Consider the following 20,417-nt stretch of genomic DNA (forward strand, 5'->3'; position numbering starts at 1 on the left):
ACCGGCGAACCCCGGGCCGCCGAGAAGTGGAACATGCGAACTTTACCGCTGCGCCACCGGGCCGGCCCCTCTGTGGCTACTTTAAACCTGCTATAACACACTCTTAGTCACCCTTGCAATGGATATGGATATAACGGAATAAAAAACGACACACTCTATGTTCGTTAAATATGCTTTGATACTTTTAGAGTCACAAAAAGAAACAACTTTATATTGTTTCCCATATCACAGACAGACTTTCTTAGTAGTTCTCTAAGAATTATTTTAGTGGAATAAAAGGCAACCAAAAAAGTAAGGCAATAAATGAAACAAGACGCCAACTCTCGGAACAGGCCAAGAAACTTTCAATACTTCAAATTGTAGGGTCCAAACTAGTTTTAAAAAACCTACCAAACACTTAAGAACCTAAATCAACCTAAAAAATGTGACGTAGAAATTGTCAAAGATTCTTATTCCCTATAACTAAAATCCTATTCTGGAATCCAAATTTTCTTAGGCTTTCCTGAATAAGATGAAGAAAAACTAATTTCAAATCAGAAATGGGAGAAAATGAAACAATCTAGATACTCTAATATGAACATGAATATGCCTCTTTCTTTGCCTGGTCTTTCAAACCATAGGTAATCTTTTGTGAACACAGACGGTTGCTCCCCAAATATATTTTCTTGCTTTCATCTTCCTTTTTCTTACAGATGCTTTTCTTAATCCTTTATGAAACAAGGCTTTCTTCAACAACCTGGCTTGCTTTCTCTAACATCTTCAAACAAGCTAAACTGAATATTTCAAAGGGACTGTGCTATTGTCCTGATGTATATAAAAAAACTCCTTTTAGCCTCAAGCCCAGCCTCAGCAACGTTTTATATCAAGTAGTAAAAATCTGTTTATTTTATTTATTATTCAGGAAATAAGCAAACAGAAAAATTTTTTAATGTTCCTCTCTTGAGAAGCCTATCCAACTTTTCTCACAAGGATCTAAAAATGATTTTCTAAATATCTACTCATGCCATATCAAAATACTCTAGCAAATGCCACCTATTTTCATACCTTAGTAGAGTTAACTATTTCCCTGGCTCTGTCTTGCCTGGATTTAGAACTGAAGACACTGGCTGCTCTTTTATGACAACATTTTATGGTTCTTTTTAATTCTGGTTCATTCTCCTTTCACACCAGTTTGACTGCTGTTTGATACTGTTTTTGGTACAGCACCCCTTATAGACCAGCATGCAAAGGGCACTTAGTAAATGTCAATGGTAACGTCGTCGTGGAGCAGTATTCTCTCACTTTCAAAGCTGTTACAACTGTTATGGATATTACAAAACATTCGTGGAAAGTTCTCATTCTCTCTCTAGTGTTTTATCCTAGAGAATAAGCTTTATTTATTTAATAGATTCTATCTTAACTTTTATTCTATTTTAGAGTCATGTTTAACAAAATGCTATTTAAACAAAATATATCTCATTCCACATCATTAGCATAGTGATAATGGTAAACTCAATGTATGTTCTACATGTCAGGCACTGTGCTATGCTTTCTTCATGGAATATCTAACTTTATCCTCAAAATACTTCTATGAGTTACTTTCACATTTTTACTACCATGAATAAAGTGGCCATAAAATTTTTTACATTTATCTTCCTCTTGAATGGTAGTCTTTCAGAGAATTTTTTTTTTAAAGATTGGCACGTGCGCTAACATCTGTTGCCAATCTTTTTTTTTTTTTCCCTTCTTCTCCCCAAAGCCCCCTGGTACATAGTTGCATATTCTAGTTGTGTGATTTCTGAGAATATTTTCTAAAATGTTAAATATCTGGTGCAAGAGTACAAATAATTTTATAGATCTTATTTTACACATTGCCAAACTGACCTCCAAAAGGACAACCATTTTACAATACCACTTGCATTAATTAGGACAACCTGTTTCTTCATAAACTAACCAATTTTGAGCTTTTAACAATTTATCATTATGTGCAGTAAAACCTGACAGCGATAGGCACTTAGGAGCAAATCTGAACATCCTCTATTGTCTGTGCATTTTCATAGGTAGAAAGGTTGTTCTACCAAGTCTATTAACTCTCTACACTGACCTGTGACACATACGGGGGTGTTATCTGTTCTTTGCATATTTTATATATCTTCTGCTTTTATTTGTACCTTCCTTTCTTAATTTAAATTGTTTTTCTACTATTCAGAAATCTTTCTGTTTACAGATAAGCCCAAAAAATGATATGCTTTCCTCAGTGAAAATTTCTTCAACTGCTTTAATACACATTTATCCCTCATCTATCAAAGATTTAAATTGTTTTTTAACACGAGTTTCTAGCTCACATATTTTATTTACCTATTTTTCTGTCCTTAATTCCTTTACCCAACTGTTTAATGGTGAGATCTTTGTAATAATTCTCAAAGCCTGATAAGGTGAATCTCTTACCATTGATTTTTATTCTCCTGTTATGTTTCAGTGTTCTTCAGTGTTATTTTTCTATACAAACTTTTTTTTTTTTAACTTTGAGACCTTAATTTACTTTCTCACATGTCCAATCTAGGAATACTGTGAATGAACTATATGTTGCCACATTTTGTATCTCCTCAGGAAACACAGCACTACTGACTGACTGGCATCCTATGGAGAACTCAATCTTTGGTCATAGCGTTAAGAGCTCCTGGTTTCACAGCTCCATAAGCCCTCTTTGAAATGACCTATACATAAACTTTTCTGTTATTTTATTCTCTTCTAGAAGATTACAACTAAATCTTAATATGTACTCAATTAAGTTAATATAAAGACTTTGGGGAAAACACTATTTTTTATTATAGTGAGCCTTCCCACACATAAGCAGAGTAACCCTTCTACCACTTGGGAAGATTTTTACAAATCCTAAGAGTTCCACTTAAAAAAAAAAAATCAAATAAGTAATGGTGTTTGTCTCTATAATGAACGAGATTATTTTTTCTTTATTGTTTATGGGAGATAAGTATAACCAGATGATAAGAACTCATTTATAACACAAACTTTAAAGAAGTTTAATGATATAACACTGATGAACAATTGAAAAATAATTTTTAGCACTAACACTTAACTTAGAGACACTATGAAACATTTTTAGAACAACTTGTGAATTGGTGTGACTTATAGGGAAAGAAGAATTTACCAATTAGTAAATTAAGATCCTGCTTGATCATTTAAACCTTTACTTTCCATAAACGTTTTATTTTTCAAAGTATGTTTAAATGTTCAGAGAACTTGAATTCCACAGAAATTGTTACATGCCTTGCTTTACTGAGATGTTAAGGTTTTACCTAAGCTAATGATGTTGACAAGATTAGTGTAAAGCTGTTGTCTTTATTTCTTCAACAGCCGCTAACTGCTTACAAGCACTGCACCAGGTGCTGATAACACAAAAATTAGTCAGAGACCAGGTTCACCCTCCTCAAGTTGGAGGCACAGTGGTGGAAAGAGAAACGTCAAATATCAGCGGTTTAAAAAAAAAAAGTGATGGCTACCATAAAAGAAACGTGTGCAAATTGCTAGGGCAAAAGAGGAAGGGGGAAGCAGGAGATTTTCGGGATTTGAAAGAAGGCTAGGAATTGAACAGGAAAAGAAACAAGGAAGGGCATATTCCAGACAAAAACAAAGGCAAGGAAGTGTATGTGTGCAAGACATTCAGGGAACAAGCAATCCAGTGCAGGAGAGGTGAAAAATGGAATTCACATTATCTAAAATTTCCCTCACTTAATGGATCACCAACTGCTCACCTAAACTAGAAACCACAGAATCACTTAACCTCCCCTTCTCCTTTATATTAAACATCCAGTCAGTCACGAAAACCTGTGTCCCCTTAGTCCAAAACATTTCTTGAATCATCATCTTCTGGTGCCTGTACTTAATTCTGCCTTCACTATACTCCAAATATCATTAGAGGAATGAGGTTGGATATAGATTGTCAATCCACCAGATTCATCCTTGATAACTTTTGTTCTATTTTATGGAGAAGAATAATAGAAGCAGAAGGGTGAGGGAAAATGAAGAAACAAAGTGTTGGCTATGCCCTCAGGAAATGTGGTAATAAGAGAGAAAGAGAAGGTCCAGAGGCCAGGGAGTTTCCTTGGGTAGGATAGGACACCTGAGTAGGTGTACACACTGAGGGGAAGAAGTCAATAAAAGAAAAAAGATAGAAGACATGATTAAGAGAAGGAATAATTAGAAGAGTAAAGTTCCAGAGTAGGAGGGAGAACAAAGGTAGAGAAGTTAGACTTGGTAAGAAGTAGGGACATAGCTTCTTCTGAAAAAACAGAAGAAATGGGAAAAGAGACAGATGGAAATCTGGATGAGCTCAGAGGTTTGGGAGAAGAAAATTGAGGGAGACCACACCAACATTTGGTCTGTGCTGTAAAGTCGTGAGACAGGGTTAGAGGAGTCCAAACTGCAAAGATGATTTCAGCTTTCTCCTAGGAAGCTTAGGAGAAGCACAAAAAATAGACTGGCAGAACAAAAAGCCACAGAGCTATGTTCTCGCCTCTCCTCCAAAAAAAGTACAATATAGTCCGCCATGGATACTATAAATTTCAGGTGTGAGAACAACCAAAAGAATAAATTTTTCTTTAATATATATAAATTACCTATTTATAGAACATTGTTTTCCTGTTACCCTTATACCACTGCAACCACTTTTGAAATAACGCAAGTGATCTTCCTTTAAATATAATACTTAATACGCAACAGAGAGTTCTAAAGTATAGGAAACAACAGAGATTAAAAACAAGAGGGACACAGTGAGTTTTAGTTTATCAGAAAATGTTTATGCTTTACCTCTCGTATTTCATGGCCAGCTCCTCTATACGACTGCAAGTCCTCCAAGATGCCTTCTGCATCTTTTAAAACTACATTCACCTGATTATAAATTTCCTTCTCAGACTCTGTAGGCTGGGCATCTAAACAGCAGGAAAGCACAAGAAAACTTACAGTCACGTGATTTTTTTACTACATGTATAACTCTAAGCAATTAACAATCCAAATTTCTAAAGATGACTAACATTTTCTTCAATGTTAACTTTGCACTTCTTAGAAAAGATCAATAACTTTTCCACAATTCTACATCTGAATAATTAGCCTCAAGTTTGTAAATATCACAAAGAAGCAAAGGAACACCAAACGTTATTTTTTTAAATTACAAATCATGACTTGGTATATTAAATAAACTTGAGAATTATAATTCAAAATTTAAATTGTGATCATGTTAATCACCTTTTCTACTACATTCATCACTATCAAAATGACTGCAAACGCATTAGTAATGAGCTATTTTAATACTACAGAAATGAAAGGCTGATTAATATTATCTTGCTCACCTATGGTTTAAGATCGAAACTACTTTTTTCCCCATAAGGTTCACTTTAATGACTGACCTTTGATATAAATAATGAAGAACTGTTTTAAAAGAAGAGTGTTCACATGCTCCCCTCTTCTAGGGACCACTCTAAATCCTGTACCAATGAACTCTGCTGCTTAACACCAGGGCAAGACTGCTGTGCAGAGGAGTTCAATCATGAAACTGCTCCAGAATTACTAAGCTGCTGAAAACTAGACACTTTAAGCTACAATACTATCCACGGAAATTTTGAAATACTAAAGCAAAAACTGAGTTGTTATATACTTGAGATTGAGTGAGAGAAAAATGAAGCAAGAATCATAGTTATAAAAAGCATAATCAGATACACAAACATATGGGCATTTCCACCACCTGTGGTGTTAGCCACAAAACAGAGGTTAATAGATGATTAAATCTGGATTTCTCTCTGCCAGCCTCGAGGTAACAGAAATCTTGCTTTTATTAACTTGGTCATTTGCTTCTCTAAGGATAAATCTTTTTATTTAATACATTTGATTATTTTTTGGAGGGAGAAATGGGAGCTTCATGAGGAAATTGAGTTTTTCATAAATCTTTCAAAGACCACATTCAGTATCAGAGATAAGGCAGGAAGCACTTAAAATGATAAACATTACCATTAGCGTAATGTTTTAGAGAGAGATTATGCTGGCAGAACACCTCTATGCTAACATTTTCCCTTCTGGGGCTGGGGGAGGCAGATCAAATTTATAAACTGAATTTACAAAATTTCTGATAAATCTCTTTACCAATCATATAAAATTAGTACCTAGATTTTTCTGCAGGCTCCTTTCCTCTCTACAAATACACAATGATCTATTTACTCCTCTCCTTAGAAAATTTAAAGAAACTTAGTTCACACATGAAACTAGAAGTCAACATGCCTAAAATCTGTAACTTTATTTGTGCTTGGTCACGTCATAATTCAATTCCACCTAACAACCTGCCAATTAGTAAAAAATATAGACTTTTTTAAATTAACAATTACGGTATCAAATTTTAAATTCAACATATTTAAAACAGTACTATGGCAACAATAATAAAGTAACATTTACATGCAAAATCGACTTAAGATTTTGTGTTCTCATATCTGTTCCCGTATTTTTCAAATTTCCTTTCAGAAATCATGTGTCTTTTCTTTTTTAATGAAAATACTATGACAAAATAATTACACAAGAGGAGCCAACTGAAAAATTAAAAAGACTCTGTGTCCAAAGCCATAAAGGTATTACTAGGAGCAAATACTGATATTGTAGCTAAATGGTTCTTTAAAAATCAGGGTTTATCATTCAGCAGTAATATTTTCTCACATTTAGCCAGATCGTATTCTCCAAAGTAATAGTTAGACAGACGCTTTAAAAAGTATACCTCATAACTTTTATACTTACACCAGATGCAGTAGAGAAAAATACATTTTACATGCAATAACAGCAGTTTTATACTTTTTCTTATGGAATTGTGAAACTACAGACATAACATCAATAGTAGACACATATCATAGTTTGAATTCATGAAGTGGGAATTCATGACAAAGGACAATATTTTGACTATTATATATCAAAAGATATGTGTGAAGTTTAAAAATACTAAACTACATATTTTTGATGTGGTGACTAGTTGTTAACGGAAAAATGTGACACTGAGACTTACGTACAAAAGAAACATTATCAGGGAGGTTTAGATAGACCTTGGAAGTGGTTAATAATTATTTAAGGTTTAATAAGTACCAAGAAATTTAAAATAAAGGAGAAAATTCCAGTTTCCCCTAAGGGTGGAAAAAACACCCAGCACCACACTGATTAAACATTTTTTAGACTGTCACAGAAAAGTCACATTTAAAATTTTGAAAGCTGCTGAAGACTGCTATAGAAATGAAGACAAACAGAAAATAGCAGACAGGTAAGCACTACTTTACTGATAGCAAGTCATGCAAAAGGGTGATACTAGGGAGGGCAAAAGGCTATACAGAATAAAGCATTTTTTTCAAAAAATGATATTATATAATGCAAACAAGACTTGTCACTTTGATTTTTCATAGTAAAGAACGAAAAATTTTATTACTTGAAGAAAAATGTACCACTTAGCCAGCTACCAAAAGGACACTCATTTGATTGCAAAATAATGTATCTACTACTGAGAGTAGAATGACTGATTTCTCATCAAGCTTAGTTGAAAAAACTGTTCAAGGGAAATCAAAGCATATTTCAGTTGTGCTTACTGTTTGAAGGTAAAATTAAATATTTTAATAATTTCCCCCAGTTTCCTATGGAAGAGTCACTGAAAATAACTGCTAAAATTGATGCTGTTATGGTACAAATGGGGGCAAAGATCAGCTACAAAAGGAAAATAATAAAAACCAAGTCACATAAAAATTATAATTGTGAAAAGTGTTTTTTCTGCTTTAATCTTGCTTTCATTCATTCAGTAAATGTTTACGATCTATCTCCGTAAGTTTCATCGAGGCAGGGACCTCAACGTACAGTACAAACCACTACACTATAAACTCAGTACTTAGTAGACTTCTTACAATAAATACTTGTTGAATGAATGAGAAGGTATAGAGATATAAATATGCTCCAGCATGAGTTAAAGGAGGCTATTATGTATTTTTATCTCTGAAAAATATAATCCTATATCATTTTAGAAAAATAAATATAAGAAAATGCCACCAGAATAAAGATATTTCAAAGTACAGGGCACAAACAACCTAAACTAGGCAAGAGGTAAAAATGGGAAAATAAAGTTAGACTAAAGGAGTGAGTATCAATATTTTTAAAGATGGGGGAAACAGGTAACATAAAAGACACAAGAATTAGAGGAAATGTATGACTAAATGGAAAGGCACTATACAAAGAGTCAAAGAAAGTAAGATTCTATTTCTCATTTACAAATGACCACCTACATTTACTTTTCTATTTTGGTCTACCTGGAGATAAGCAAATCAAGGTGAACTAACAAATACCGAACTACTTTCGTTTACAAAGCACTATGCCACGACTGGGAAGGGACACGAGAATAAACGGTAGTCCCTCTTCTCCCGAGAACCACAATTTAGTGAACTAATAGACATAGTAGTTACTCAGGCTAAAGATTTGTCATCAGAAAGAGCTATAAATTAACAATGTCATAAAATAATTCCAAGAACTAGAAGAGGATATATAGGCCCCAATTCAGTGCTTTTTATATAACTTCATCAGCTTAACCGCTGCCAAATTTTATGGGGTAGTTTTGGCCTTATATTTTAATTGAATCATTATTCTTAAAATAAAATCTTATCATATAGGTGCAACTGGTTTTAAGGAAAAGACCCTCTTTCTAGCACCTCAAGAGTAGCTAACAGTATGTTTCATTGAACACAGAATGTCATTTCACGCCTTAAGCCTTTGTACATGTTGTTACTTCTTTCTACAATGTCCTTCACTAAATTAGCCTGAACTATTCTAATCCACACCCAACTCAAATGTCACCACCCGAAAGTCTTCTGTGCTGCCCAATCTACTCACTACTAGGTAAAGTTAATCCCTTCCTGATCTAAATCTTGAAAGTAAATTATGCAAAGGAAATTACTCGTTTGCATTTCTATCTATCCTTCTAGACTGACAACTCCCCAAAGGCAGGGGTTGTTTCTTAGTTATCTTTGCATCCTCACCTCCCACTGGCTGGCATACAGGAGGCAAGCCATTAATGTATGTTGAACTGAAGTGAAAAACAGTACACGTGTGTGACTGTGCATAAATTACGCGAGTAATAATTTACTTTAAAGATATAATCTTCATTTTGTAAACTACAAGATTCCATTAAATCATGTTTTAAATTTACTAGGATAGTTAATTTGTATATAGCTTAATACAAAATGCCAGTATATCTATCTGTATGGAATTATTTCTATAGTTGCCCAACCATGGAGACACAATAAGCCAGATTTAACCAATTAGAGTGACGGAAACAGTAAAACTAAATTACTCTGGTAACCTGAATATCACTGTTCATCTAAAAATAAACAATTAAGTACTAAGTACTCTATTTAATGAGAGATGTGCCTTTATTCTCAGTAATCATAAGGAACTGGCAAATTAATTGTATTCGCATTTTGAGTCTGGTATAAAACAGTTTAAGAGAGGACCCACCTGATGGGCTAAAGTCACTACAGTAGCCTAATGATAAGGTAAACTTTCACAAATGCATATTTCCAAAAAGACAAATATGCAAATATCCAGATGAGAGGTAAAATTGATTAAGAGAACTCTAATGTCAGACTCAAAAGCAAACATTTAAAAATCTAAATAAGAAATAATAGTGGGCAAACTCTTGTCTACATATAGTGTGTTTGCACTGAATTTCATTTACAGTATACCAGTAAGTGTCAACTCAAAAGTTCTACATTGGCTGATACAGTCAACAAATACCATTTTTTAATTTATATCTGCCATTAAGAAGTTAACACTTTATATATGGATCTTCATTGTGGCTATTGTTGGTGCAGTTAGCAATTTTAACCTTTTCCTGCCACTAAATTACCTATTTAAATTTTAAGGATAATGATCCAAACCCCCACAGATTGGTAAACCAAGACAAAATAATATTTTAAATACTACAGTAAATTCATGCTTCTCACTTGACCACAAAATAATGCTACATTTATAAAAAGATCAAGTGCCAAGTCTTGAACAAGATCTTGACTATATCAAAGCCAAGATTCTGCAAATGTAAAGAATTTGAGACAAAGAGTAAAAAGGAGACAGAAGAGCAGAAAGATATACAAGACCAAGATTGAAACAGACGCAAATAAACTAAAGTATAGCTCTAATGTAAGCTGCCTCATCTGAAAGGATAATCTTCAAGTCAGCAATCTGCTCAACATCCCCAAGCTGATTAAAATTCATGCTAAACATGCACTTAAAATAGCCCGGTTAAATTGTTGCGAAGGGTCAAGAAAATATTCATTTAAATAACATTTTCCCCTAAAAACCCAACAATTTAATATGGTCCTGATATTGACATTACTATTACTAGTCTACACACAGTACCCAAACTATAACAGAACACTTATAGAAACATAATCAAAGTAGAAAAATATCAGAGACCAAATTATTTCATAAAATGGAGATCAGCTATAAATTGATGTGTTCATATGAATTGTCCTGGTTTAAAGAAAAAATACATTAAATTATTCATAAAATAGAATGAATTGTATAATATCACATAAACTAAATTGAAGTTGATGAAAAATGTAATGACTTTCTGGGAACTTATTTTAAGGAATTTCTTTATTTTGTTTTTAAAACCAGAAAAGGTCTTAAATTTTAAGTATTTGAAAATTTGTTGAAATGTTTTAATCTCAGATAAAAATCCAAGGGACCACATGATTTATAACTTCAGGGCTATCTCTTCACCCTTTCCTAACAATTTTCTTATGATCAGTTAAAACAGCAACATTCACACTAAAACACCAATTTAATATCATTGTCCTCAATTTGACAACCAGACAAGCTAAAGCAATACTGACAGCCAAAAAAGCAAAAGCTTTTCAACATGCACGAGGGTCAATGACACTTACCTGCCACTCTTAGACCATATTACAATAGGTCATGCAACATAAAACAAACAGAAGGCAAATTACTTAAAGGTCTGTGAACCCATTATTTTTCTTTTTATTTAGAGTTAGAAAAAAATGAATTCCTGAAATAAATGCATATAATGAATTTCTCCACTTTTCAAATTATCTGCAAAGATTAAATAATTCAGGTTCACACTTACCTTTTAATATTATGCCCAAATTACTGAGCTTTGAATGGCCTTCATGAACAGATTTGTATTTAAAATACTTCAATAGGTACACAGAGTAAGTGAAACCTAGTCAATTTTTCTCAGTTGCAATAAATTTTCCCCCAAATAGTGCCTCTATTAACAAATCTTGAAGTAGCATTTGTCTTTTCCATCAAAATTTTTTCATAAGAATATTTTCATTAGAGAATCTCAAATGTTTTCATTAGAGATCTCAAATTATAATGTCCAACAGATATGAATCTCAAAAAAATTCAAGTAAAAACATTTTATCACAATTTAGTCTACAGAATATGACTTCCAGTTCTAAAAGGCACCAGAAATTTTACTCAAACAATTCATAGCTCAGTCATGCAAAGCAGTTAAAAAGATGGCAAAGTGGAAACATTCATTTAGTGCAAGACAAACGCAGTCTACTGCAGGCAAAGAGAAATAGATATAAAATCATCTTCTCACTTTCAAAATCAAGGAAAAAATTTGGCCCCTGCTCAAGGTCTGTGCATGTCAAAACTTTAAGAAGATTCCCCATGTTAAGGTACCTGTCAAGACAAGAATGAGAAAAGAGAAAATATCCCTTTATAAAAAAGAACATTTGAAATTTATTTTTTTTAGAAAATAATAACAGGGAAAATGTTCATTAGGCCATGAATTCGTCCTTCAGGTTACCCAGACTGTGCTCTGGCAGACAGCAAACCGGGTTCTCAAGGTGTTGATATGTAGGACCTAGAGGTGAAATGTGGATTTTCTGCACACAATGGCACAACTGTTGGTCTAATTCTTCTCAAAATTCTCCCAAGACAAGTTTCATTAATGGCCTTATAATGAAAAATTCTGTAAGTATTCCAATAGTGCTAGTCTTCTGAAAAAGAAATTTCTGATCAATAATTATTCACATGTAATCCTCATATTGCACTGAAACAACAATTTATTTCAAAGCCAAATATTAAGACTTTGGCCGCAGCTCACCTTTGCATTTCACGCTAAAATAGCAAAATATTAAACTTACTGCCTGTATGCCATTAAATAGAGCATATATTTCTAACCAAATTTGGATTATTAATAATTTGTAGAGGTTATTTAAAGTAGTGATTCTGGATACGCAGCACAATTCTGATTTTTTATATAATTATCATCGGATTATAAGCAAACAGATTGCTAGGCAGAGTCACTAAGGCATACTATTAGAATGTTCATCATAAGGCTACTTGCTTCATGGACTAATGAAAGGACAGCACTGGCTACAGACTCAACATGATTTTAGCAAATGAAAAACTAAAGAATTATACATATGATGGTGATGTTTGCCTATGATTAAGAAAAAAATCATGCAAACTTTGTTTGATCCCCATATTTTATTAACAAATATTCTGGCTGGCCTTCACTGCGGTGTGAGTATAATTATCTTTCACCTTTACCATTATGCACCAGCTGTGAAGGGCTAAAGAGACTTACTTTCAAAGTCCAAGAAAAAATGTGCTGCATTGTGGTCTATGTCCCTGGTTAGCACCTTAATGAGATTACCCATGCCAGCAAACCTAAAAATAAAAATGGCAACATCATTTAGTTCCAGTAAAAAAATTTTAAGCAGAGGCCTGGGATTCGGTAAAGGCTGGCTTGCTCATAATTACCAACAGGTGCAGGTTTATATGCTTCTAGCATTGAAAATTTGGAACAACAAAAGCACATTTGGCTCTGAGTTTATGGTTACTGTCCCTCTTTTCCACATATCAAAAAAGTTACATAAATCAAGATTGGAAAAAAGGTTAGATTTTTACATACAACTTGTAATGCTTACATTTGATTAATATCTATGCCAGGGCATGAATTCGTCCTTCGGGTTACCCAGACTGTGCTCCTTTAAAATGTTTGAGGCATTTATTCTCAATTTAAATTAACATCAAAAATAGATTTCTCAAATAAGTAAATATTGAGACCCTTATTTTTAAATAATAGGGATATTTTCCTTCTTGCAGAATCAAATCCTACTGGGAATACAAGGAAGACAGTATTCAAACCACATTTAACCATTAAAGACTGAAGGGATTATCAATTAATGACCCATTTAAAAAATTTTACCACACATAAACCAATGTTTCTTACATCTTCTATACTCCTAAGATTAATCAAACTTTTTATTATTTAACTCATAGATTGATTTTTCAACAATTTCAACTATATACAACCACACAAAGTATGTAACTTAGAAGTTAACACAGCAAACAAGCAAAAAGGGAGCCAGCAATTATCACAACTTAGTAAGTTTACAGAAGAAAAACAGTAAAAATAAGACATCGGCATAAATCTTGCCCACGAATTTGCCATGCCTCAGCGAGGAAGAAGGTGGAAGGAGGTGTCAGGAACATCCAGGAAACCAGGTTCACACCTGGAAGGTGCAGTGACCAAAGGGAAGGCAGACCATGGGCTCCCTGCACCCGCCCCTCCCGGAATCCCAGTGCTTTTTCTCCAAATATGGAACTGCTGCCAAGTGCAAATGAAACAAAACGTGAAAGTAACAATATTTTTATCAATGAAAGAAGACACCTTATTACTCACCCCCATTACAAGCAGTCTGTAAAAAGTGAGCACTTTTGTCCACCTGTGCTGTCCACCCTTCCTCCACCTACTCCCTGCACAATGGCACAGGTTCCTAATGTTAAGCTTCCCCAAGAAGAAATAACAGTATATGTATATGCGTAACAGTTGTCTGCTTTAGAGGTCAAAGTCTGATGGACTGACACACACACACTTCTTAGAAAATGTTTAATCTAATTTATTCACAAATATGATAAATACTGAAGGGTCCCCTCTCTTTTAAAACAATATTCTCCCAATGGCAGAGGTAGAGATCTACCATATTTTTGATATTAAAATCCTTATTACACAGAATTTCACTGGAAAGATTTTGTACAACGTTTTACACAGATGGATTAGCTAAGACTAAAACTAAGAGGAAAATATTTCATCTTAATTATTTCATACATTGTAAAAAGTTTAATACCACCAAGCTTTTACATATAAGGAAAATATACGCATTTTTTCAAAATCATCACATCCAAATAATTACCCCAAATTGGTTACTAAATTTATTCAATAGACTTTTTTTAGGAACCATTTGGAAATAGGATATTTCACAGCTTCCATTTTTAAAAGTTTTCAAACATATATGGAATATCTGTTTCCAAACATATATAAATTCTCTAACAAGAACTGTGACCAAATATACAAAGAATTACCTAGTAGTAACAAAACTTCAACTACAAATGGGAAATAAGCATGAGAAAAGACTGAAATTAATTGTTTGTAAGAGGAAAAAGCTAACACCATTTGGTGTTAAGAGTTTAGTCTATGGAATCAAACTAGAATTCTAACTCTAGCTTACTAGCTGTTTGAGCTTGAGGATGTTAGTTAACCTTTCTGGGACTCATTTTCTTCATCAGTAAAATATACATAATCATAGTAACTATCTTAAAGGGTTATCATGAGAATTCAAGGAGATTAAGCACTGACTTAGCACAGTGGCATACAAAAAGCATTCAATAAAAGTTCGCTATTGTACAATTATAACCCAAAAATCACAAAATAATTTAAGAAAAATAATAACGGCTCTATTTCTTTTAATACAAACCAGAGTCTTCAACTGATCAATGAATCTCAACGTTATAATTCAGAATAAATCACAAGGCCCATTTTTGTCAAGAATATTGCTGAAATGCTGTTCTAAAATTAGTCCTATGAGACTGTCATCAGGCACAGGAGAGAGGGAGAAGGGAGAGGTCAGGTTTCCTTACCTTGTTACTTGTACGCAGTCGATCCTCAGGGAGAACGCTGAAACTAGCCAAGTTTGTCTGCTCCACTTTCCTACATCTCCTGCAAACTTCTTCCACTATTTAGTCCTCCCTTCGAGGCACTCTAGCCTAATGTGACCCTATAGCCCTCACCCTGCATATTTGGTCCTGACCCATTCACTCTTCTTACCTCTTCATCCCAAACAGAGACACTTAGTTTGAAAATGGTCCAGTTTATCTAGCACAGGTTTCTCAACCTCAGCACTATTAACAGTTGGGGCTGGATAATTCTTGTTGGGGGGTGAGGGGTCTGTTTCAAATTGTAGGATTTTTAGCAGCATCCTGGGCCTGTACACACTAAATGCCAGTAGTAACCTACCATACAAGTTACGACAACCAAAAATAACTCCAGATATTGCCAGATGTCCCCTGGGGGCCAAATCACTACTGGCTGAGAACCACTGATGCAGGACAACTGCAATCCAAGGCAGAAAGTCCCTCTACCACACAGCACACAGGACACATGCTGTGTGCACAGCCCACACCATGTGCGTCCCTTTGAACAAAAACTGAGAATTTTTCAAAGATCTGAAAACAGCTTGTTATAATATCAGTTGTCATATCTTTTTTATAAGGATAAATTAAAAAATTATAAACATATCTCTGTCTTACATAGTTTAACTCTTCAGCCAAAAACAAAACAAACAAAAAACCTTCCATCTCCTCAGTGTGACTGATTTCAATAGCTAACTGTCTGCTCTGGTAGTACCAAATGCCTGAGTTCAAACCCCAGCTCTGCTACTTCCACGCTTTGTGACTTTAGTCAAGTTTCTTAACTTCTCCATGCCTCAGTTTCCTCATCCGTAAAATGTGTGCAATAATAATATCTACTGTAGAGGGTGCATAAAATCATTAAATGAGTTAATATGAGCAAAATATTTAACACCACGCCTGGCAATCCACTTGCTGCTATTGCTTCGGCTGTTGTCAGAGCAATCGCACTGACCTACAGGATCTGTTCCTAGTAGCAGAACTTGTTAATGTGAGGCTTCAGATTATGTGTGGCAGCCACGTTTCCTGCCACAGAGAAAGCCACTCTGTCACAAAAGAACGAAGCCAACATGCAGCGGAGAGTCACAGAAAGTGTCCTAAAGTCATTAATTTCTGATTCCATTTGCTCCTGAGTTCCAGTTGCCTTTTCCCTCAGTTTAGTTATTAGATTTTCCTCTGGTTTTAACATATCCTAGTTTCTTTCAACCGATTTCCCTTTTATCTGTTTAGTTGAGCTGGGTTTCTGTCATCTGCATCTAAAAGAGTTCTGACTAACAAGATTTCTAAGTTTCAGATAAATAAATCTGATATGAAAGATACCAAAAGGTTTAAAAGATTTTTCAAATTATACAAAACTTGGTCCAAAATACTAGTGATACATATTAGAGGCAATATTTCAAAGTAAATAATAAACATTATAATTTAGAATAATAAACTGTAAGTCTTACAATCTGAATTTAGAAAGAAAAAGCTAAAGAATGGTCTTTCAAATTTCTTTTTATTGTAATCTTTGGACTTAAACAAAATACTATAAATATTTACTAAATAAACTAAGAAGAAATTTAATGCAAATTTAATATACAGAAACCAGATATAATTTACCTCAAGTGTTTATAATATTTCTGGTGAATTCTGTGACTATGAGCTCTTATGTTACATGTTTGCTTCAAAGTTGGAGACTTATCTGGAAAGGAACATGCTCTTCCTGGCCGGTAGTCTGTGGAATGTATTTCTGAGCTCACAAAAGGCACTTAATAAATACATTAGACCATTTTCCCATAAAACATTTGAAAAAAAGTTTCCTTAATTAGAGTAACAGAAGCCAATAGAAACACAACTGTACGGTACAGCTAATACTATACTATTTCCTCTCTCTTTCTAGAAAATTCTTAAGAGATGCTGTTACTTCATTTACTCTTCAACTCAGGGGTTTTATAATGCCCTCGCTTCTGCCTAGAATGCCAGTCCTAAGGATTTTCCCATGGCTGGCTTCTTTTCATCCTTCAGGTCTCAACTTGAACATCCCCTCTTTAGAGAAGCTTTTGTCTGCCAACTTTATCAATAGTAGTTGCAGCCTCGTCCCATTACCTTCTATCACATCACCCAACTTATTCCTTCAGCATACTTAACACAATCTGAATGACTCTGTTTAGTGGCAATTTTCTTCCATGTCCTGTTTACAAGCTTAATAAGCATTTTCAGGGGAGTGGTGAGAAGAAAAAACACTCATAAACATACTGACTAGCTTTACCATAAATCAGGGTTTCTTAAATTTGGCATTAACAACATGTGAACCCTATAATTCTCTGTCATGGGGGCTGCTCTGTGCATTGCAGGATTTTGAGCAGCATCCCAGGCCTCTACCAATTGGATACCTGGTATCACCCCAGCACCCAGGTGTGACAATCAAGTACATCTCCAGATATTGTCAAATATCTCCCAGTGGCATAACTGCCCCTGGTCAAGAACCACTACTTTAAACATATGACCACAAACATGAAGTGCATCCTCAATTTGCCTACCAATTCTACCACATATCTCCAGTCAATCTACTCTCCCACTCTACCAGGTGACCATTCCACAAGGCTTTTTTTTTAAATTTCCTCAAACCTCCAAGAATCTATCCTCCAATCTCACAGTCAAGAAATGACCTCACTATGTTTTTTACAAAAGAGAAAAAGAAACATCTACTATCCTTTCTACCACCTCTTCATCAGTACTGCTCACTCCACCCCTGCACCTGTTCCTGATGGATAACCTTTCCTGAAGGGTACCCGTTCTCCCACTCGCTACTCAAGGCTTCCCGTCCCCTCCACTACCATGCCATCTTGCCTGTCCCCTTTATAGTAACACTTGTCAAATGAGCTGTCTGTAGTTACTTCTTTCTACTTTTTCCCCTCCCATTCTCTCAACTCATTTCAATCTGGCTTTTATTCTCACCACTGCAATGAAGCTGGTCCCTGTCAGGGTCACAGAAACCTGCATCTGGCTGAATCCAAAGGACAATTCTCATACTTCAACTTACTGGACCTCTTACCAGCCTTTGACCCAGTTTATCATTCACTCCTTCCTGAAACACTTTCTTCATTTGATATTTAGGATGACATATTCTCCTGAGTTTCCTTCCTATTTTATGGCTATTCGTTTTCTGTACTCTTCCCTTTGGCATACATGCAGTTATTTCTTCCATCTTAAAACAAAACAAAAATTTACCTTGATTCTATTTCCTTCACTTCTCTGCTTCTCTTCGTAGCAAAATTCCTTAAGAAGAGTTGTCTACACTCATTGTGTTTTATTCTTCTCCTTCCATTCTCTGTTAAACTCACTAAGAACTGGCTTTTGCCCAACCCTACACCACCAAATTTGCTCTGGCAAGGTCACAAACAACCTCCCTGTTGCTAATATCAATGGTCAATTCTCAACTCCTCACTTTACTTCACCCTCCGGAGCATTTGACATAACTGACACTCCCACTTCCTCAATACACTTTTCTCATTAGCTTAGTGGACACTTCATCTTACCTCCTTCTTGCCACCATCACCTCTTGCCAGGATTACTTCAAAAGCCTCCCAACTGCTTCTACCTTTGCCTCCTACTACAGTCTCTCCTTATTCTAAGAGGCAAAGCAATCTATTAAGAAAATAAATCGACCACATATTTTCTCTACTTAAAAACATGCAGTGACTTAGCAATGTACTCAGAATAAAATCCCAACTCCTTACCAGGTCCCACAAAATCCTACATGATCTTTCCTGGGCTCACTCTCCTCTCATCTGCCATCACTCTCTACAACAGCCTGTCGCAGCGTCTCAAACACAGGAAGATTTCTCTCTTCTCAGAGCCTTTGTACTTATCTTTCCCTGGCCCAGAATCTTCTGTCCACAGACCTTTCAGTGACAAGCTACTGCACTTCTTTCAGGTCACTGCTTAATTAGACCATCTCAGAGAGAGCTTCCTCGATCCATCTATCTATGGTATATCTTCTCCTCTCTATCCTCTTTCCAAATTGATAAGTTATCACCATCTAACACACATTCATTCCTCTGATTATCTATTTACTCTGTCTTCCAGGCAAGAAGAACATTAAGAAGGAAGGGCCTTTGTTTTGTACACTACTCTATCCCCAGCACCTAAAACAATGCCTGGAATGTTGTACGCAGTCATAAATATTAGACGAATATGCATGATTAAAAATATATACAGAAAACAAAAAATTGTCTGTAAGTTATAGGAGTGTTCCAAGGAGGGGAGAGGAAAGACCAAAATAAACATTGATAATTGAAAGCTGAGTTGAAAAAAAAAGCCCTGAGAATTTAGAAGGAGCTCATTGCCTCCCCAGTCAAATCAATGAAGAGTGTCTGTCTGTCTCTCTCTCTCAGTAAAAACTATTAATTATATGCACACCTAAGAACGTTTGAAATGTTAAATATTAGGGAAATAAACTGACAGATAATATGAATATCAAGAAAGTCTAGAGCTTGTCAAGGTCATTTAGGAAGAACATACTATCTTTCTACAGCCACAAATATGGCTCCAAAATACAAGTAAGAATAGAGACTAGCCTATATCATAATTCTGATCTTTGTAAAACTGAATGGCATTCATCTCATTAAATAAAATAAGCTTTAAAATGTGGCTTTAAATTGTATTTAATTTCCTTTTGACCTTAAGTCTTCCTTAAAAGTCCTATTTGGGAATTCTTCACATTATCGGAGAAAGAATTAAAAGCAGAGTGTCAATTCTGCCCCCTCAAAATTTTATGAGGAGCACAAACTCCAAAATCAAGACAACATCCATGATCATCTTCAACCCAGATAACTGAATAAAGAACATAAAGAAATATGATGAGGGTCTGGCCCCATGGCCGAGTGGTTAAGTTCATGCTGTTTTGGCAGCCCAGAGTTTCGCCAGTTCAACTCCTGGGTGCGGACATAGCACCACTCATCAAGCCATACTGAGGCGGCATTTCACCTGCCACAACTAGAAGGACCCACAGCTGAAAATACACAATTATGTACTGGGGGGCTTTGGGAGAAAAGAGGAAAAATGAAATCTTTAAAAAAAAAAAAAAAAAGAAACATGAAATTTTCGAGAGAAAGGAGATACTGAAAACATATTTTGTTCTAATAATAAACTCCAAAACAACAGATTTCATAAGAATGCTTTAATACAATTCCATACCTTCCAATTTATGGTTACTAAAAATGTGTGAATGTGAAAAAAATGTGTCAAAAATGATCACTAGAAACTGCCAAGCATTTTTAGTGTTGAAGACAAAGAATTTCTTATATTTATCCAAGTTCTGAATCCTAGGCAAAAAGATCTTCTACAAAGCATATTACTATAAAATGCTCCTGAATTATATTCTATTGCAAATAAAAATATTACTGAATATTAAATATGCTATTTCTCTA

At 34.8% G+C, this 20,417-nt stretch overlaps 1 protein-coding gene and 1 non-coding gene across 24 annotated transcripts in view; both read right to left on the bottom strand.

The window, feature by feature from the left end:
* Positions 1 to 20,417, bottom strand: part of CYRIB (CYFIP related Rac1 interactor B) — a 154,607-nt gene that overhangs the window by 20,171 nt on the left and 114,019 nt on the right. For 9 of the 23 annotated variants that reach the window (XM_070221806.1, XM_070221813.1, XM_023648972.2 and 6 more), the window contains 2 exons: positions 11,624 to 11,706; positions 4,807 to 4,928 (listed from right to left, as the gene is read on the bottom strand). The exons of 4 other annotated variants lie outside the window; for them this stretch is intronic. In XM_070221806.1, coding sequence (XP_070077907.1) covers positions 4,807 to 4,928; positions 11,624 to 11,696 — 195 coding nt within the window. In that variant the 5' untranslated portion in view covers positions 11,697 to 11,706. Of the gene's footprint in view, positions 1 to 4,806; positions 4,929 to 11,623; positions 11,707 to 12,619; positions 12,703 to 20,417 lie in introns of all 23 variants that reach the window. 10 more of the 23 variants (XM_023648973.2, XM_070221816.1, XM_070221815.1 and 7 more) reach the window with 3 other exon arrangements.
* Positions 2,574 to 2,698, bottom strand: LOC111775116 (small nucleolar RNA SNORA25). The gene has a single exon (XR_002810617.1). It is a non-coding gene; the product is annotated as a small nucleolar RNA SNORA25 (small nucleolar RNA).

This window comes from Equus caballus, chromosome 9 (genome assembly GCF_041296265.1).
Source record: "Equus caballus isolate H_3958 breed thoroughbred chromosome 9, TB-T2T, whole genome shotgun sequence".
NCBI lineage: Eukaryota > Metazoa > Chordata > Mammalia > Perissodactyla > Equidae > Equus > Equus caballus.